Source organism: Staurois parvus, unplaced genomic scaffold (assembly GCF_062004578.1).
Source record: "Staurois parvus isolate SC_StPar_1 unplaced genomic scaffold, SC_StPar_1.0 ptg000894l, whole genome shotgun sequence".
Taxonomy (NCBI): domain Eukaryota; kingdom Metazoa; phylum Chordata; class Amphibia; order Anura; family Ranidae; genus Staurois; species Staurois parvus.
The window spans coordinates 2,869,495-2,891,642 of record NW_028318690.1 but is presented as its reverse complement, the minus strand read 5'-3'; the positions used below and the strand labels follow the sequence as shown (position 1 = coordinate 2,891,642).

The window sequence follows — 22,148 nt, the reverse complement described above, 5'->3', positions numbered from 1 at the left end:
AGCAATAAAAACTGACACGGGTTCTACTCCCTCCCCACTACATCCAAAACAAAAACAAAAAAAGAAGATTTGCCTTTAGTTATGCTTTAAAAATAGCCAGTGATTGCAAATCCCATAGGTCTCTCCTAATAGGTTCTCTTAAATAAATAATTGCAATATAAAATTATATAAAAATTCTGAATTCATATCCAATCTTTAAAAATCCAAAGTATAGTATAATTTTTTATAAACAGATGACAAAGTTAGGATAGAACACTTAATATTAATAGATATCACCTGTGTCTACTTTTAATAATCTAGCATTTTGTTAATATAGCATGTCACAATAGATAATGCTTTCCTTATGGTCCCAAGACTGATTCAGATTTTAATTAGTTGTTTTATATGACAGATAACTGGGTCATTATTAGGATGTTGTCTAAAAGGACTTCCAACTGGCTGATAAAAATCACTTTTACTACCCATTGTAGTAGTATGAAGCAATGAAACATTTGGATAATCATTTCAGAAAACATGGAAACTGTACAGGAAACATAATTACTGTACTTTATTGTGCCATGTTATTTCATAATACTGAGTCAATGTATTGAATTAAAGGGATGCTCTGTGTATGTGTCATGAAACCAAATGAGATACAGAAACATACTAGAAGTGGGTGGCCATTGTAACAACTAGACCTCAAAACCAGTCAGCTTCCAGTTATTTTATATCATCTGCCTGGTTGCTATAGGTACTATAAACATTTTTACATTAAAAGCAAATGTATTACTATTCGTATAAACCCAGTAACCTTTCTTATTACACAACACATTAAAATTTAGCATAATTTTAGGTAGGTTTGATTAGCATCATACACAGATGTTTCTTTTAGCAAGATTAATAAACACAATCATACTTATTTCAAAGGTTTGTTAGTAGTTAATCATCAGATAAAACATGCATTGTCTGATTGATAAAGGAAAAAGAAATTCTCCAGCATAATACAAAATATAACCTATATGCAATAAACTATAATAAGTCATAATGGCATGCAAAGAGCACCTAAGACCGCAACTAACATGCACATTGCAAGCGCTAGTGATCTCATTTCATCTACCAGCCAAATTAGATAAAAAGCAATTGATGGAAAAGCAAATGGGCGGCATACTCTAGGCAATAAATGATTGGCTACAGTGAATAGATGTACATGGACAATACGGATCTGGGCCAAGCAGCAGCCTAATGTCCACAAGAACAGACCTCAGACCGAGATCTCCTCTTTGATGAATCGTCTACATTGAGGAGTTCTCCAAACCGCTCATTAGTGATAAACTGGTGGTGTGATGGGACAATCCCAGTGTGCCTCCTAGCAGCAATATCAGCTTCTTCTTGCTCACGTTTAAGTCTCCGCTGATCCTCTAAAAGTTTCTAAGATAGAAATTTCATTATTGGGCTTGTGAAGCACCTGCCTGGTCATGCCACTACTCAAGGAATCAGTAAATTAACTTCCATCAAAAAGATTGCTGAGAAGCAGGATTTGGCTTTAAGATACAAAGCAGCTGAAGCAATAAATGCAATACTGTAATGTAATACTTTTACTGTCCTAGGAGATTTACTAAAATGTAACTTATTAGCCAAACTCCACTACATGATCCAGACAACACAATGTACACCAGGAATGGGGATTTGGTTTTTTAGTTTATATGTACAGTCATGGCCGAAATTGTTGGCACCCTTGATATTTTTCCTGAAAATCAAGTATTTCACACAAAAAAGGTATTGCATTAACACATGTTTTGCTATACACATGTTTATTCCCTTTGTATGTATTGGAACAAATATAAAACAGAGGCAGAAAAGCAAATATGACATAATGTCACACAAAACCCCAAAAATGGGCTGGACAAAAGTATTGGCACCCTTAACTTAATATTTGGTTGCACACCCTTTGGAAAACATAACTGAAATCAGTCGCTTCCTATAACCATCAGTAAGCTTCTGACACCTCTCACCCGGAATTTTGGACCACTCTTCCTTTGCAAACAGCTCCAGGTCTCTCTTATTGGAAGGACACCTTTTCCCAACAGCAATTTTAAGATCTCTCCACAGGTGTTCAATGGGATTTAGATCTGGGCTCATTGCTGGCCACTTCAGAACTCTCCAGCGCTTCTTTGCCATCCATTTCTGAGTGCTTTTTGACGTATGTTTGGGGTCATTGTCCTGCTGGAAGACCCAGGATCTTGGACGCAAACCCAGCTTTCTGACACTGGGCCCTACAGTGCGACCCAAAATCCTTTGGTAATCCTCAGATTTCATGATGCCTTGCACACAGTCAAGGCACCCAGTGCCAGAGGCAGCAAAACAACCCCAAAACATCATTGAACCTCCACCATATTTTACCGTAGGTACTGTGTTTTGTTCTTTGTAGGCCTCATTCCGTTTTCGGTAAACAGTAGAATGATGTGCTTTACCGAAAAGCTCTATCTTGGTCTCATCTGTCCACAAGACGTTTTCCCAGAAGGCTTTTGGCTTACTCAAGTACATTTTGGCAAACTGTAGTCTTGCTTTTTTATGTCTCTGTGTCAGCAGTGGGGTCCTCCTGGGTCTCCTGCCATAGCGTTTCATTTCATTTAAATGTCGACGGATAGTTCGCGCTGACACTGATGCTCCCTGAGCCTGCAGGACAGCTTGAATGTCTTTGGAACATGTTTGGGGCTGCTTATCCACCATCCGGACTATTCTGCGTTGCAATCTTTCATCAATTTTCCTCATCCGTCCACGACCAGGGAGATTAGCTACAGTGCCATGGGTTGCAAACTTCTTGATAATGTTGCGCACTGTGGACAAAGGCAAATCTAGTTCTCTGGAGATGGACTTGTAACCTTGAGATTGTTGATATTTTGCCACAATTTTGGTTCTCAGGTCCTCAGACAGTTCTCGTCTCCTCTTTCTGTTGTCCATGCTTAGTGTGGCACAGACAGACACACAATGCAAAGGTTAAGTGAACGTCTCTCCTTTTTATCTGCTTTCAGGTGTGATTTCTATATTGCCCACACCTGTTACTTGCCCCAGGTGAGTTTACAGGAGCATCACATGCTTGTAACATTCTTATTTATCCGCAGTTGTGAAAGGGTGCCAATACTTTTGTCCAGCCCATTTTTGGAGGTTTGTGTGACATTATGTCGAATTTGCTTTCTTTCCTCCCTTTTTTTGTTTTGTCCCAATACACACAAAGGGAATAAACATGTGTATAGCAAAACATGTGTTAATGCAATACGTTTCGTGAGAAATACATGATTTCCTGGAGAAATATCAAGGGTGCCAACAATTTCGGCCATGACTGTATATTGCTATGGCATCGTGAAGATGATAATTGGCCACACGCACATACATCTGTTAATACAAATACTAAAAATATTTTACATGATCCAGGTAGCATGAGGACGGACTAATTAATACTAAAAATATTTTACATGATCCTGGTAGCATGAGGACGGACTAATTTTTTTTTTTCAGACAATGGGTTATGCTTTTTCTACATTTAGCCTAGAGTTAAGCACTGTAGGTAGTTTATGTACAAATCATGGTTACTGGATTCCTATTTTATGATTATCATAGAAGATGGATGGTTAAATAGTTCATGTTTTCTCCACTATTCTAGCTCTCCACTGCTTTTCTATGACCATTAGGTATGTCTACTGCTCCAATATCATGCGATCACTATACACAATGTATACAGTGCTGCATACAAAATGTGTACCAAGTAATTTCTCACATAATCATTAATGAATGCCTAAAAATAGTTTTTATTAACATGATGTTATATCCTCAGACAATATATTCTCTGACAAAGCCTGCATTTTAATCATAAGGCAGCAGTAAACGCCTAATCGACCTCTACGAAATTTTCATGAGATTAACATGTATTCTACCATTGCTGATCTTTCTGAAAATGCCAGTTTCTTGAATGTCTGTAAAAGGTTCTCATTTATCCAGGCTATGTATTTCATAGATATTAGTAGCTAGTCAAATTCAACTGGTCTTGTTCTTGAGGTTCAAAGGCATCACTTATCCAAACCACTTCTTCAGTTTAGAGCTTCTGATAAGCTGTGAAAAAACTTCAACATCAAGTACAAGTCCAATGAATATGATCACTACTAGCTAGCTCCCTAAATGTTATGCTCATCCCTTAGCTTCTATACAATCTGAGTCACACATCTGGAACAAGCAGAGACATGAGGAGTTCTGACTTTTATTTGCTGCATGCCTTTTCCGAACCTGTGACTCAGAAGTAATGATAGCAGAACTAATGATGAGCAAAACCAGTGTCACCCAGCTGCAAATGTCAGAGCCCCTACTACACACCGAGGACATAGCATTTGAATGACAGTGGGTTTAGTGTCAAGAGGGGCAAGAATTAATCTTGACCAGGGAGGAGGTCCTTTGTTTAGTCTGGGCCTAGGACACAAAGGGCTCCGCAGTAACACAGGGATCAATGTTAAGACTACCACAGGTAAGGGCCAGCATTTTAGCACTATTGTTACCTTAGGCACTTTCAATGCCAGGTTAGGTTCAATTTAAGTCCATCCAGTCCCAATACTTAAAGTGCTCCTGTGCTTTGCCCATGCAGGGCAAAAAACAGGTTTACTTATTTGTGATCCTCCCCAGATGCATGTACTCACCTTTCCTTCACTCTCCTGAAGCAGTTTGGCTAATTGGAGCAAAGAGAAATACTCAGTATTTTGCTGGTGCCTGGTGATTGACAGCCCACGCACTGTCCCTTGCACTACCTCTGTTGAGCACTGTCACATGAAGGTGGGGAAAGAGGCTCTACATAGGACATTCATCAAGAGAACAAAAGTAATGGGTGAGCGAATGAACTATGTGCAGCTGGGGAAGATGTTGGTGAAGTGAACCTGTGGCTTTGCCTTGTATGAATAAAGCATCGATTAATTTAAGAGACATATAAAGACCAGGATTTTGAGCATACAATTTTTAAAGGGGCCAAAGCAAAAAAATACATTGTGAGTGAAAACCATAGACTAGTACTATTATCAAGCTAGAATACTTAACAGTACAAGCAGGTGTAAGGCAAGGAAATCAGGATATGCTTTTCCACATAAAAGTAAACCTTTCTGTTGGGTGGATTTACTAAAACTGGAGAGTGCAGCGGTGCATGGTAGCCAATCAGCTTCTAACTTCATCTTGTTTAATTAAGCTTTGAAAGATACCTGGAAGCGGATTGCTTTCTATGCAGAGCTGCACCAGATTTTGCACGCTGCAGTTTTAGTAAACCCACCTCTGTGTGTCTCTAGGGGTCATATAAGGTAGGTTTTGCCATTTTTAATGGGTTATGGATATTAAAAATACAATCAGAAATGGTTTAAAAGAGTCTTAAAGGTTAAAATGTTCCTATAATGTTTAGGTGCACAAAGTACAGGTGAGACTACTGAGATATTTTTCAGACACACCTACCAAGGCACTGACTAATACCTCCTTATTTGACATTAGTTAATGGAGATTAGATTGACATAAACCAAATGTAACTACCACAAGAATTATTAACATAGCATAGATGCACAATAATACTTAAGCCTTCATAGGAATATCATGAAAATAAAGCAAACAAGTACTACATACTTTATAGTATTTGTATGCATTTTGGAGCTTCATCCCTTTTATTATGTTGGCACTTAAAGAATAAGTTTATCTTTGGGAACATGTTACATAATCCACCCATTTGTAGGATGGAACATGCAGCATGTTCTCACTCCTGCAGCTGATGCCTCTAGTGACACCAAGCTGGGGATCTTCTCCCCCGCTCACTGTCACTTTTTTAACAGAGTTCTGTGAATGGGAAACAACAATTACCAACAGCCTTTGCAGCGGTTGGCTTGCAGTTTTTAGCTAACTACCATGGCGCTGTTGAACGCTCTGGTAGTTAGTTGTCTCTTCTTTTCAGTGTGTATCTGCCAGCCCATAGGAGGTACGAGCAGTCAGATATATTGACAAATCTGCAGGAGTCCTGCATGGCACCTGCGATCTGCTGATCATAGGTACAATGCTTTACAGGCTCCAACTAAAAAAAATAAATGCACATTTCTTTACCTGCAAAAAGATGTGCATTTAGTATCATCCTTTAAAGCACATCTATCAAGAGCAAAAAATTTTTAAATTCCACTGTTTGGCCTCCTTCTGAAAATGCTTATTGCCTTGCCTGGCTGTGTCTAGCATCATTAATTCCACGTCAGACTCAGAACTAGCTTGTGCAAAGTAAGTGATAGAGAAAAATTGGATTTTTTAAAATGTATTGCTAAACTTGTTCTAGGTCACCGACTCAGAAAGCTTTGATACCAAAGCACCAGAATGATGGGAACTTGCATTTTCAGAAGGAGAATCGGTACTGGCAGCATACATATTTCCGTTGTCAGATATATTTTAATAATCACCATTACCAAATTATAATCTGCAAAGCCTCACTTCTTCATCAAAAATGCTGCAGCTTGTAGCATATTGTAGTAAAAGTAACACTAGGCCAGCTAATGTTATAGATATGTCTGCTCTTTCAAAAAAATAAAAAAACTGAGAAGTGTAGCTGACAAATAGTTTTTGTTTGCTACTTTAGAGTACATATTATATTAAACATTACTTTGTTGGTTTCTACTGGTAACACCTATACTTATTCTTTCCTTGTCATAATTATAGTACACAATCCTAATTTTGGTCACCAAACTGAATACATTTTTAAAGCACCCCATTTACATTCATTTTCCCATGACTGCAATTTTCAGTAGAGGAAATCTCCTTTGCATGCATAATTTCTCCAGTACACTTCACAAATTATCTTGGATATCATCTAAAGAGCATCTACAAACTCATTGGTTTTCTTAGGACCAACTAGTGTTGCAGATTTCAAAACACAATAAATCATTTCTCATGCCACACTCGAAGGTCACTACAACACCATGCATTTGTTTGTCTTGCAATAGGTAAAATCTAGAGGGAAGTTTCAAAAGTACAGAATATAAGAGAATACCTCTTTACTGTCATAACGCCGACGCACTAATTCTTCTGGATGATCCATGTATTCAAGAGGTGTAAAATGTCTTGGAGATTCAGAATCTAATGTCCAAATAATAAAACCTAGTTAGCGGATGTCTTTTAGAGATAAGACAAGGACAGACAGAGGTAGCACAAAGGAGAAAGTCTCAATCACTTATTTTCTAGAACTATAAAAAGCATCACTGCAACCAAACATTTGAAAACACAAGTTTGTGATCCTGCTGACGCTGATCAAAACAGGATGGGAAGGGTTAAGAATAAATGAACAGCATTTTGATGCAAACATCATGATGCAGTCTCAAACAGGACACAAGTAACTGTAGACATGACCCGACAATGCAAGACATACTGACTCATGCATAAACGTGGTTTTAGCTGGATTTTGGTTTATCTAAATTTGGATATGTTAGCCACTCTAAATTTTCATCCTGATTTCTATGGCTGAGTGTTATTACTATGAGGAGACAAAATCCTGACAATGGTTTATCATTGATCTGAAGTATTTTCAATTGCAGAAAGGTTTTTAATTATTATTTTATCCATGTTACCATGACTACAACAAAAAAAAAAATGGAAATTTGGCATTGGTTCCCACGGAAAAAATGTTAAAATATAATGTTTTGTACCTTTCATTGTAGTCCTAAATGAGACAGCATCATAAGAAGACCCTGAAAGTAGAAGTGACTCCTGAACAATTCTGTTAAAGGGTACCTATCACAAATAAATAGTTGTTCCCACTGAATATAGGTGAGAGGTACACTTTAATCCAGTGCACACTGTGTCCAGGATCAGTATGTCTGTTGGTGGTTCATATTTTTTATTACTGAGCTTAAAAGGTTGGAGGAAGCTATTTACACTTTTGAAATAAACGCATGTAAATGTCAGCACAGAAGGAACACAGACGGCAAGCACAGATGTGGATTCAAGAAGAAATGAAGGTGGATGACAGGTAGAGATGGTCTGTCACACAGATGAAGTGTCACATATCGTCAAGATGCAGAAAAACTCCACCTCCTGTGACTGCTCCACCTTCACTCGGCTCACTGTTGTTGTTTGAGTCCAAATTGTTACATAAAGGAAATGAGACAATATCACCATTAGAGTTAGAATATTGCTCTAGGTTGGCAATGTCATGTTCTAGACTGTTAAGGTTTACGCAGCTTAATCTTTCCACAATGTCATATGAAGACTGCCGTGTAGGGAGACAGGGCCTTTCTTCAACCCCCTCTGAAGACTTAAGACTCTCATCAGTCTGGCTCTCTGCAGCTGACAGAACCACACTGCTGTGCTTGTCAGAGGTGTCCGAAGACTTCTGTGGGCTACTTTGTAATGGCTTTTTTAATTTGAAAGGGAGGGGACTCATAAGAAACATATTTCGCTGAAGAATCAGACGTTCAGCTTGTGAGTTGGATGTGTTGTTCTTGGCCATTTTCTGTTCGTGCCTTCGAATAGTTGTAAATCTTGTGTAGGAAGCTGGACAGGAACTCTTGCAGGTGTTCATTTTATATCTTTGGGGAGGCTTGATGGGATTGTTACAACTGTCAGTTGAAGCATTGGAAAGATGGTCCGTCTCATCAGTGCCACCAGAAAGGGCATCTACTAAAGCATTGTCACTGAGGTCAGAGCTCATGTCTTCAACATTACTACTAGTGGTGGAAGCTGTGTGCACTTGCTGCTGGGCCTCATCCTCATTTACCTTCACTGGCATTTCTATAAGCGATTCAGTAGAGCAGGCAGAGATAATTCCTGCTGTTGACTGTGGTGGTATTGCTGAGACAGTCTGTCCACTGGATATGTCTAGAGAAGGCATAGATCTGGATCTCTGAATTAATTGTTCGAATGCTGTTACACGGGTAGATACATTGTGCTTGGGTACATGTTCATAACCCTCAAGTCCAAATCTATGGCATGACTTGAGCTTTCCTTCCTTTTCAAAATGGCTTGCTATGTCTCTCACACTGGAACATGAAGAAGCACTTTGTAAGGTGGATCGGTTAATATGATGCATATCTCTGTACATGGTGTTGAATTCTGAGCCACCCGACTTGAAACTGGGTGGAAAAGGACATTTGACAGAGTTCAGACTGTATTCCTGCAGGCTCATGGTGCTGCCCGACTTCACTTTATAATCCCTACAAGATTTTGCCAGCATATTTTCTACACTTCCCCCAGCTTGTCTCATGCAAGTTTGCTTGTTGTCAAAAGATGAAGGTTCAAGCAAGTTCTCACAGCTCTGTGCCTTCTGCTGAGACAGCAAAGTGGACTGTCTGTGCAAGTGGGGGTCCTGTGTGGTCACTATAGGTTTGAATTTGGATGGCAGAATTTCAGCTATGCAAGCTTTCGCAGCAGACAAAGAGGACTTCTGCTTATATAGACTGCCTAACAAATTACTAGCACTGCACGCTCGCTTGTTAAATGAGGAATGTAAAAATACATGAGCATTCCCACCTGTGGGGTCCATATGCAAGCATGCAGAATAAAATAAAGGCATTGTGTTAATTTCACAGCAATTGTTGGAGACAGTGGCACAATTATGATGTCAAGCCTGTTTTAATTAAACCTCTCTTTTTGAAGAACATACTGACAACCCCTATATCAGTTTCCACTATAATACTACTAGTTGATTAGTGAAATAGATCAATGACAATCTGTCTCAGCCAAACACAGTATAAAGTAAAAATGGGTTTATGACCTCCACTGTATATCTGTGTACTGCCGAACACATACATATACTAAATACGCTACTTTTAGCACTTAAGCACAAATACTTGCCATGTCTCGCCTTTTCAGCAGGTCTTTTAACAGCTGTTTGGAAACCTGGTAGGAAACCTTCCAACCACTTGGCAAAAGATCATATAAATCCAGCTGCTGATGTCAACACCAAAAGGAACCTCTTCATATATTCCAATGGTGAACCAACAGCAAGTACAACATACAGATTAGGACAACATACTTGTACTTGATTTTTGCATAGATTGTTAGGAAACAGTGTCCCAATATTTTTCTTAGTATTCTTTATTTACCAATTATGAAAAGAAATCTTGTTTCTCCAAGAGGTTGAGACCTCAATTGAGTTATACCAATAGAGTGGGGAATGCCTACTCTTTCCTGAGTCCTTTAGTATGTTCTGTTTCTCAGTGTTCTGAATGCACAAAAACCTACACTGAGAGGTTCTGGTGGTAAGTGACTACTGGGAGCTTTTCTTCCTGCTGTAGTTCCGCTTGTGTTATGGTGCTTAAACCCATCTCAGAAGAACACAATGGTAATTAATTTCAGATATTCGCTACATAATCCAAAGGTAGATGTAAATATGATTGCTCCAGTTGACATTATTTTTTGTGACAGGATAAATGCACTTATATTAATAGAGGGTTTGATACCAACAAGCTTTCAACTCTATTGCCTAGAGGCTACAATAAAACAAGAGCAGCCTCTCCGCATTATCTTTTTTGTAAGTCAATTGTCTTTGTAAGGAAATATGTGTAACATAACTAATTGCATGCATTATACATTCTGCATTTGGTTGAAAAAACAAAAAGAGAAATTCAATATGCAATGTGTTTGATATTACATAATTATGTTATATACTGTGCATTGTATCTGCTCTGTGGCTTTTAGGCTCTTGGCGGAAAAAAAAACGCTAATTTTCAGTATTTCTTATACTAGTGTCTAGGAACGTTTAGCATTTTTTTCTGCCAGAAAAACACTCTCAAAAACACAAAACAGAATGGTTTTCTTTCTGCTTCTAAACGCTGAGCTTAATAAACGCCTCTAGACTACCTAATGTGCATGGACACATAGGAAAACATTAATTACTTCTACAGGCAAAATGCTAAACTCCTCTAGGAGTAGCATTTTTTTAAGCCAGTGTGCATGGAGCCTTAGAAAAATTGTATTAAAGACCTAAAATTAATTTAAACCTCTTCAATCCTATGCTGTGATCAAATATACAGCTTCAGCACAACCACATAGTGTACGCTACAAAGCAATTTGGATCATTACTAATATATGGGGAAATGGCCTACAGAAGAAAAGTTCCCAGTGATCATATGACCAGTGATGCCTCCATGTCTGCTGGTGCCAGTGGAGAAAACTGAACATACTACGTGACTTACAGCAAATTTATCACAACCAACATGGTATAAACCAAGTGCAGTCTGTTACTGCCACCCTAAAGGTCATCTGACAGCTTAAAAACTAAGCTGTTTTAGTATTTGGTAAATTAAATATGGGATTGTGTTACCTAACAATTTATGAAAAAAACAGTTACAAGCAATTTGTCTACGGTTGTCCTTTACATTTGTAGGTGTGCTTTGCCTATAACAGCTGATGTAGAGTTAGCCAAGGATTTTACTACTGGGGTCCCATAAAGCTGTTGAGTTATGGTGAGTGACTGATCCATGCCCAGTTTACCCAAAACAGAAAATTGTATTTTTATTTAAGTTGTCGTTAATCAGTATGATGCAAAGACACAAGTGTTTGTTTCTGGGTTTATCTACAGTGGGTCATTATATTTTACAATGCACATACTAGAAAGTGACTTTCACAGATCTGTATATTTATACAGCATTATAGCATGTAAACAGCTGTGCATACAACAGAGCTGGACGATACCAGAAAACCTATGATGGCTACAAATGAGGTCTGAATTACCTTTATTGGAAGCAGAGCTGGATGGACGTCTGTTCAAGCCGCTCAGTCCCTGTAATGGGATGTCTCCTCCTTCTAATACATTCTTGTAGATCTGCCTCTCATTTTCAGTCAGTGGGGGCTCTGGTGAAGTTTCTATCTCTCGGCTGTAATGGTAACTAGGTGCATAAGAGCTGGAACACAACAAAAAGAAAGTAAATATGTCTGGTTTTCAGCCTCTTCTATGGTGAGGAGACTTTTGGCAAATCCTGTTTTCCAGTTCATTAGTGTTTGTTTAATCGGTTTCATAATCTTGAAAGAATGCAAATGTTTGCAAGCAGCGGGAATAAAGGAGCAGTACTTCTGTGTGGCAAATGAACTGACAGCACAGAAAGTACATGGGTGAGTTTTTTCTGAAATGAAAGTGCTGCAACAAATCTGGCATACCATTCTGTAATGTCCAAGGAATTTTGTACAACTGATAAGAAAGCTATAAAACATCTCAGGCCATAGTGTAATTTTCCCTGTACCAAAAAACCCAATTCTAGCTGCAGACTATACATGGTCTTTGACGTCTACCATAACTTGGGGCTAAGCCATACTCTTTCCGGAGTTGTTACCTCTCCATTTAAAGGTTATAAACTTTTTTCTGACTTATTTTCTCCAGAGATGCTTACACTGGAGATTCTCCCTTTTATTTGTACTTACAATATATATATATATATATATATATATATATATACACACACACACACACACACACACACACACACAAATGCATACACACCATCAATATCTATATATATTCATACATATGTTTTAAAGCTGGAGTTTAGGTATGGTAATTTTTAGATAGTTATGTTAGTTCAGCTTGGACCAATGTAAGTATGTATGTACCATATCTGTGGGATCCCCATGCAAACTGGAAATCTCTGTAGTAGGCATCGCTGCCCGCTACATTGTGAATACACGTGCTTGCCATGGGCAGCATTCCAATTGCATTCTCTCAGTGTTTGCAAAGCATTTTCTGAATGGACGAGATGAAGAAGCAGAGCAGCGAGATCACAATTTCTTCCTTGTTCAATCAGAGAGCATTTTGCATTCAATGAGAAAATGCAAAGTGTTCTTTAAATGAGGTTTGGCAGCAGTTCTGCCCACTGAATGCACCAGTAGGTATAATCTTTGCAACAGCAAGTGTATGCCCCCTTCAGCCACAGTGTTAGATTAAGGTGGACAGTCAAGCCATGGCTCAAATGCCTATTTTTACCACCCCCAAGCCACATGTGTAAATGAGCCCTTATGCTTTGAAATTAAGAAAGTGCGTGAATGTCACACCAATACAAGTGTTCAGATAAGTCTAGTGGGATTATTTAAAAAAAGCAGAGAATCCTAACTCTTCCATGCTAACCGGTTTATAGCCTTAATCTCAAATATTAAGGCCTTGTTCACGCCATATGTGCAGAAAAACTGATGGAAAAAATGTGTAGATTTCACTTGCAGAGACACGAGTGTACATCAGTTTTCATGCGCGTTTCAGTGAGTTTCATTCATACCATGTGCAGAGAAGTGAGTTTTTCTGCACATGTTGTGCAAGAGCACAAAGAAAACAATTGTTCTCTATGTGCCCTGTTCACACCACAACACTAGCATCACGTGCAGACTTTTTCTTCACAGGAATCTGCAACGTGTATGCAGTTTTCTGAGCGGTAAAAAAAAATTACATGATATCAGCATTGTGGTGTGGACAGGGCACCTAGAGATCAATTGTTTTCTTTGTGCTCTTGCAGAGAATTTATGTCACATATTTTTACACAGCAAAAAAACTGACTTGACAGAAATATTGAAACTCACATAAAAACTAATGAAAACTCATTTCTCTGCAAGTGAAATCTGCACCTTTTTTCCATCAGTTTTTATGAACGTATGGTGTGAACGAGGCCTTAAACTTCGGGCAGAAAAACTGTCATTAAAACCCTTCTTGCTACCGCCCCCTGGACTTTTAGGGGTTTCTAAATGCTGAGAGGCAGGCATTCCGATCATGTGACTACTGTGATTGGCAGTCACACTGGTCACATGAACAGAAAGCTCCCGATCACAAGTATGCATCAGAAGCTTTCTGACCTCCAGCGGTAACTGTGGGGAGTAGAAAACTACTTACAGAACGCTGCATATATATGCAGCCTCTCAGCGTCAAAGCCCATATGCCGAGAGGGCAAATACACTAAATTGCCAAATATCTTGGGACACTCCTCCAAATCATTGGATTCAGGCGTTCCAATCACCTCCATGGTCACAGGGGTATAAAATCAAGCACCTAGGCATGCAGACTGCTTCTACAAACATTTGGGAAAGAATGAATTGCTCTCAGGAGCTCAGTGACTTCAAGCGTGGTACAGTGATAGGTTGTCACCTGTGCAATAAGTCCATCTGTGAAATTTCCTTGCTACTAAAAATATTCCATGGTCAACTGTTCGTGGTTGAGTTGCTGTTGTTCCCAGTTGCTTCCACTTTGTTACAATACCACTAAGCGGTAAGCCAGGTAAAATGACAGAACGGGGTCAGCGCATGCTTAAGCACACAGTGTGCACAAGTCATCAAATGTCTGCAGAGTCAATAGCTAAAGACCTCCAGACTTTGTGTGGCCTCCAGATCAGCACAACAGTGGATGGAGGGGGGATTATGGTGTGGGGTTGTTTTTCAGTGGTTGGCCTTATCCCCTTAGTTCCAGTGAAGGGAAATCTTCTGATGTCAGTATACCAATACATTTTGGACAATTTCATGTTCCCAACTTTGTGGGAACAGTTTGGGAATGGCCCTTTCCTGTTCCAACATGACTGCACACCAGTGCACAAAGCAAGGTCCATAAAAACATGGATGAGTGAGTTTGGGGTGGAGAAACTTGACTGGCCTGCACAGAGTCCTGACCTCAACCTCTCAACCTTTGGAATGAATTAGAGTGGAGACTGTGAGCCAGGTCTTCTCGTCCAGCATCAGTGCCTAGCCTCACAAATGCACTTCTGGAAGAATGGTCAAACATTCCCATAGACACACTCCTAAACCTTGTGAACAACTCAATATTGAACCCAACGGACTAAGACTGGGATGCCATTAAAGTTAATTTGCATGTACAGGCAGGCGCCCCAATACTTTTGGCAATATAGTGTATATGCGTACCTCTGGCAGGGAGTGGTTAAATATATTCATCAACTGCCACAAAGGATATAAATCTACTTACTGTACATCAAATTACTTTAAAAACCCAGTTATTACCTTGTAGAAGTAGCAGGGATGTCATTACTGTGCTGTATATAGCCTGTGCAGAGAGCAGAGCTGTGGGAGGGACCTAGTAGGTCCACCCACCAAAGGCTGCCTACAGAAAGCTACAAAAAGGAGGGACAGGAGGATACAAGACTAGTCACTCTGTACCAGAAAAGAGAACAGCAGTGACCTGTCTTTAGTTCAGGAAATTCCTGAACAAAGGGAAAACTTCACATTGGGTAACTGGACAAGTCTGGAAGATATCCACAAAGCACTCCAAAATTCATGTAATAATGCACATGCCTCTTGAAAGGGAGGACATTTGCTTACCTCAGGTTTTTGCACATTGATCAGGCAAGTCACATAAGTATAAGCCATTTTAACCATATCATCTTGTCTTTCTGTGACCTAGAGGGCTCTGCACCAAACTGCCCTGTACAAAGATTTAATGGTATCCCTTACTAAACTAATATTTTGTTTTGGCTGTGCAGCAGCGGGATGAATGAGAAACTCCACTGAACACTCTCCTCTTCCCATGATTTACTCCTTCTTGCACAACTATGACAAACTTGGACTGTTCTCCCAGCTCAATCATCTGAATCATCTGATTATTCCACATCATGAACAAAGCTATCATTAGTTTTGTAATGGCGTGGACATTGGGTGTAATTAAGAATTCAGGTAATGATAACTCTCCTTAAAACTGAAGTTTAGGTATGACAATTCTTACATAGTTACATTGGTCCAGCTTGGACCATGTAAGTATGTATGTTCCATAACTGTGGGATCTCCATGGAAGCTGAAAAACAGTTGTCTAATCAGAGAATACTTTGCATTCATTGGGAAAACAGAAATTGTTTCCTGAATGGCATACTTGATTCTGTGATCACAATGCAACAGGGTAGCCACTTGGCATGATGGGACCCAAAAGCTAGTGAAGATCACTGGACCAATGGCCATTGTAACCATGTACAAATGACCATATCTAATCATCTGCTTTGAGATATGTAAAAAGGCATCTGGTGATTAAACTTCTCTGCAACCACTAACATATCTATTTTGGTGGAGCTGGCCCTAAAATAAGAAAAACCCTACAACTAACATTATACAATATGATGTAAAAACTATTACTCGTGCCCCTTCGGGCACACATGCTGATTGTAAAATATATACATATACACACACATATGCTCATACCTATGTTTTACCTTTTCCAAATGGAACAAATGAACTAGAGAAGGGATTGCAGCCAAAAACAGTTTATTGTCTAAACTTTAATCTGTAAAATGATTCTATTTAGATCACATGGCACAGTAAATCCAAGGTGCAAGCTGTCTTTTATTTAACAATTCATAACACATGGATTTCACTGTGAACAGATCTCTTTCATTAAAGGCAGTTACTGGCCTACTTAAGCTAGAGAAAAAATTCCTTTAAATCTACCTCACTTCTAAAATAGGTCATGCATATTTAGCACCATGCTTACTTACCTGGACAATTTAATAAGCTGTTATCCTACAGCAGTACTTTCTTTAGTTTTTTAATGGAGCTTAATCTTAAAAGCTCTTAGTCACATCTTACAGACCATGTTCATTATGTTCAAATGACTTCTATTGTAAAACCCACACACATTCCAGAGTGTGGAGACAACTAATGAATCAGCAACACACTACACAAGCCGAATTTGCACAAACTGTACTTTTGCATCGTGTATAAACACCGCAGATATTAATAGCTGACAGGAACTCCACCCAGAACCTAACAGACACTACCCACTTTGGTAAACACAACAGGACACGCTGATATGTAAAGAGCATACAATTTATCTGTTTGTTGGGAATTCCCTAACAAAATTTCTGCACATGGGTCAGCCGGCAACGCAACCACGTGATCTCCCTCAAAGCTGTAAAAGAAGATCTCTACAGCTGTACTATTATTACAGGTAAATCTGTACTAGAATGTTTATACATTTTATCTACAGATGATCTGTTAAGGTAAGAAATGTTGTGCTCAGAACTTTAGCTAAGTGTAATAAAAGGTATGAATGAAATTAATCCCACAAATTTGTCATCCATTATATCTGTAAGGTTGCCAAGGAGAAGAAATGCTGGAATTATAGGATCCTGACACACTTCTGTTCATTATAACATAACTATATACAAATTGACATGTTAAATGTTTCTGGAAATGATATAAATGATAAGAACGTGTTAAAAATTTTTTTTTTTAATTTTATATATATATATATATATATATATATATATATATATATATATATATATATACACACACACACACATACACACACACACACACATACTTACACATACATATACACACACACATTCGTTCACTGATGCAGGGTATCATTTTCTAGCAGTTAACAGGATAATAAATAATAATATATTTCTTTGGGCAGTAGATGCAGCCTGTATGCATTTAAACAAAATGAAGAGAGAGGTGGCATAAAATGCAAAGAAGTGATGGTACATGTACAATAGGATACTGATCCTACAGGTATAGCAAGGCAGGAGGTAGAGATGGTCCAGCTCCAATATGACACAAACTGTGGTATACAGTATAGAATGTTATGGCGGTAGAACAATTATACACAAGCATAGGTCAAACATAGTACAGGTATACCAGTGCAAGAGATGACAGCTAAAACATGTAAAAGGCAGAAGGGTTTAGACAGTATATTTTTAACAGGGCAGCATGCGGAAGTGGTACAAGGAAAACAGGGTAGGATGTGGAGGAGTTATATGGATAAGAAGGTAGAATGTGGAGGTGGTATATGGAAAACAGGGTAGCAAGTGGAGGAGGTATATGGATAACAATATAGGATGAGGAGGATGTATATGGAGAACAGGGTCAGATGTGGAGGAGATATATGGATAACAAGGTAGGATATGGTGGTGGTATATGGAAAATGATATAGGATATGAAGGCGGTATATGGATAAAAAGGAAGGATGTGAAGTTGATATATGGAATAAAAGGTAGGATGTAGAGGTGGTAGATGGAAAACTTGGAAGGTTATGTAGGAGGTATTTGGATAAAAAGGTAGGATGTGGAGGTGGTACATGGATAGCAAGGTAGGATGTGGAAAATGTATATGGATAAAAAGCCAGGATGTGGAGGTGGTACATAGATAACAAGGTAGGATGTGGAAATGGTATATGGAAAACAGGGTATGATGCAAAGGAGGTATATGGACAACAAAGTAAGGTGTGAAGATGGTATATGGATAACATGGTAGGATGTTTAGAAGGTATATAACAAGGTTAGGATGTGTAGGAGGTACAGGGAAAAAGGGAAAGGATGTGGAAGTGGTACATGTAAAACAAGAAAAGGGTTTGGAGGTAGTATATGGATAACAGGGCTGGAAACAGAGCTGGTACATCTATCACGGAGCCAGAGATGGGAATGGTATATGTATAGGTGGTGTAAATTGAACATGAACAACTGGACATGAGATGGAAATGGTACATGTTTAACAGGACTGGAGGTAGAAATGGTACATGTATAACAGACCAGCAGATGGGAATGTTATATGTATAAGGGGATAGGAGGTGGTGCGTGGATAACAAGAAAGGGGTTGGAGCAGTTATGTTTACAACAAGCAACAGATGGAGAAAATATATTTTACCAGGGCAGGATAATAAATAATAATATATTTCTTCATTTACACAAAAATGACAGAGGGTGAAAATGATACACACAACAAATAAAAGGTGAAAGTGGAGGTAGGACATGGATAACAAAGGAGGAAGTACACGGATACTGGGAAAGCAGAAGTGGTACACAAATAACAGGGCAGGAAGTGGAGGTTGTACATGGATAAGCGAGCAGTGAGTGGAGGGGGTACATAAATGACAAGGACGTGGGAGGAGAAACTACATGGATAATAGGATAGGATACTGAGGAGATACATGGATCACAGGAGAGATGGTGAAGATAAAACACATATAGAAGGGCGGATGTGGAATATGGATACCAATGTAGGGGTGGAAGTGGTTCATGAACAGGGCAAGGGGTGAAGGTGTTTCATGAATAACAGCAGAGGAGGTAGAGTGCGCACATGTTTCACACAACAGAAAATGGAGATGCTTCATGGAAAACAGGACAGAAAGTAGGGGCTGTATATGAATAACAGGACAGTAGGTGGAGCTGATATATGGATAATAGGAGAGCAGGTAGAGACTGTACATGGATGGCAGGACAGAAGTCAAGTTGATATATGGATAACATGACAGTAGGTTGAGGCTGTGTATGGATAACAGAACAGAAGATCGAGTTGATATATGGAAAACAGTACAATAGGTGGAGGCTGTATATAGATGGTAGGACAGAAGGTGGAGCTATTTTGATAAAAAGACAGTATGTAGAGGCTGTATGTGGAGAGCAGAATAGAAGGTGGAGCTGATATATGGAAAACAGGACAGTAGGTGGAGGCTGTAAATGGATGGCAGGACAGAAGGTGTATCTGATATTTGGATAGCAGGACAGTAGACGTAGGTTTTATTTGGATAGCAGGATGGAAGATAACATGGCATGAGACAGTAGATGCAAACACAGATGATGAAAGTGAAAACTGGGAGCATCATAATCAATCTTATTTTCTAATTCAATAAAAAAAAAAATACTTCATTCAATGGACAGCATAAAACTAAAAACAGTACATTTGCATATCATTTCATGCCCCTAGGATTAAAAACCAAAAGGGATAGCATTACATTATGGGCTTAAATATGTTGTTAGCATGTGAATAATATTGGATAACATTTGTACAACTGACATTTCTTGAAGTGAGTATTCTTCTAGAATCAGACAAAAACTCACAAATATAAAATAAAAACAAGAATGAGAATTGAAACTTACTAAGATGGAAGATCGTCTTGGCGGCTCACAGCTGCGTTCTGCAAGAATCCAAGAAAAGAACTGATTGATATGGGTGAATAAAATCAGACAATATCCCTCCAGTTCCCTCAGCACTGTGTCATTGTACCTCCATGAATGTGTGAAAACTTTAGCCGGCACCGTATACACTCATGCCTAGCGAGAGCCAGATTTCGGGCAGTCACAGTGCAAGGTTTCTTAAAATGACTGGTCTCTTTTTATGTGTGTAAATGAGTCACAGCATACACAGCCAACAGCACAGACAGATAAGCAGCTGGAGTAAGAATAGCAAGCCTGTAATTGTTTTCACACACGGTTCCTTCTGGAGAGGTGCAATCCCACATAAGTGTAAAACTCGTCAAAGCAGACTGTACCCAATTACAAGTATAAGATCAAATCCCCTCTGTAATTCAGTAATAAGTGTATAAATAATAGGGGAATGTCTCTGGAATTCTGGTTATCTGCACTCCCACATGGCTTTTCTATTCAAACCAGGTCACTCAACCATTAAACAGACTATCAGCGCAAAGACAGGATATACATATAACCATTTGTCACCATATTTACGTAAAGCTTTAAATGTATTTACTCCAGTTATAAGTTTGCTTATTAGTTACTATTCTATTATGGCATAAGTAGCCAATTCAATATACTGTATTTTAAGTTTCACATGTACCATAGGTTATCAAGTTTCCCCTACACTTATCCTTTCTACCATTCCTGAATATTTACTAATCCTTTCAGTTAACAAAATGTGCTGATAATGCCAATATATTTAGGTTAATGCTTCAGCTATGCTACTTTAACTTTCAGACTGATTATATGACAAGATTGATATGTGTTATACAGGTATGAAAATATCATACTTTTCTTACTAAAACAGCCATGAAATATTATAGTATATATGGATATACAAGTCTCATGTTACTTTTTTTTACACATGCTTGAGTGTTTTTATTTAACTTTATGAGTAGAAATGCTGTGTTGGAGACAGTATCATTACCCTGTAGTCTATAAGTGATCAGCAATGTCATTACACCAGTACTTAGTGGTGTAATAGGGTGCACCACTAGTAAAGAACAGTCAAATTTGTGCTTTGGCATGCAAGGTGTTATTCTAGTTACTACAAAATCTTATAATTGTTAGAAATATTAACCCATTTGCACCGGCTCCTCCCGGCCCTTTAAGGGTTTCAGAAGCCGGGAGGTGGGGCGGGGGTTAGGGTCATGTGACCACCGTGACACGCAGTCACATGATCGGGAAAGGTCCCGATCGAAAGAGGAGATCGGGACCTTTCCGTGAGTACCAGATATGTGTGCTGGGAGTGCGCAGGGAGCGCACTCTCAGCATGTATGTTCTTTTTTTAATAGAACGCAAATGTGCGGCCGCTCGGCGTCTAGGCCCAGATGGCCACACATTTGCATTCGGCCGGCGTGAAGAGGTTAAAGTGTATGTTATCCCAGCATTTCATATTCCTGATAGGTGTCTGTTGTACCATGTACGTGTGTTAAAAACGATCCTGTTCTCTTTGCATTGCTTCCTTTGTGTGAAATACCTGGTGATCCTGACAGTCTCCCTGCTCAACTGGAAAACAAGGAACAGAGGGTGCACCAGCCTTGCACATTACCTTTGTGATAGCTTTATTGTATTAAGAAATAGATATATACTCACAAATGACGTCAAGAATACAGGCACATTAGAGTCCACAGTGTACTCAGTTACCTGGTCACCTAGTCAAGTACCCAACACAAGTCGACCCTCCAAAAAGGCTGATGTGTTTCGAGGGGGAATCCCCTCTTCCTCAGAATCCCCCTCAAAATGCGTCAGCCTTTTTGGAGAGTCTTCTCGTGTTGGGACTTGCCTAGGTGACCAGGTCGCTTTAAGCACACTGTGGATTTCTGATGGGTCTGTATTGTTGAAGTCATTTATGGGTATATATCTATTTTTCAATACAATAAAGCTGTCACAAATGTCATGCGTAAGGCTGGTGCGCCCTTTGTTCCTTGTTTTCCAGTATCACTTCTGCTTCTCCCCAGTTCTCAAAGCCTTGTGCCAGTTTTAGAATAGCTGATCCATTTTGTGCCAATGCACTGCTCTTGAGCACAGGAGATTATTCTTCTTTGTCCAGTCTCCCTGCTCTCCTATTTCAAACTGACCATACTAGGCACAAGAGTACATCCATCCCAGCGTTGTCAGTTTTTTGGCTGTACTTGGTGCACAGCCTGCTTGTCCTCCAATGGCCAAGAGTTGTGCTGAGTTGCCCCACTGCACAGTCATTCACTGGGAAGATCAGTGTACTGCTTTTTCCTTGCCTTCTGCTTA

General features: G+C 39.2%; 1 protein-coding gene across 4 annotated transcripts in view; it reads right to left on the bottom strand.

Annotated features, from left to right (window-relative positions):
* SORBS1 (sorbin and SH3 domain containing 1) overlaps positions 1-22,148 on the bottom strand; it is a 177,341-nt gene that overhangs the window by 39,295 nt on the left and 115,898 nt on the right. For 3 of the 4 annotated variants that reach the window (XM_089656211.1, XM_089656209.1, XM_089656210.1), the window contains 4 exons: positions 19,809-19,846; positions 11,695-11,864; positions 7,016-7,101; positions 1,240-1,407 (listed from right to left, as the gene is read on the bottom strand). In XM_089656211.1, the coding sequence (XP_089512337.1) occupies positions 1,240-1,407; positions 7,016-7,101; positions 11,695-11,864; positions 19,809-19,846 (462 nt within the window). Of the gene's footprint in view, positions 1-1,239; positions 1,408-7,015; positions 7,102-8,052; positions 9,490-11,694; positions 11,865-19,808; positions 19,847-22,148 lie in introns of all 4 variants that reach the window. The other variant, XM_089656208.1, reaches the window with a different exon arrangement.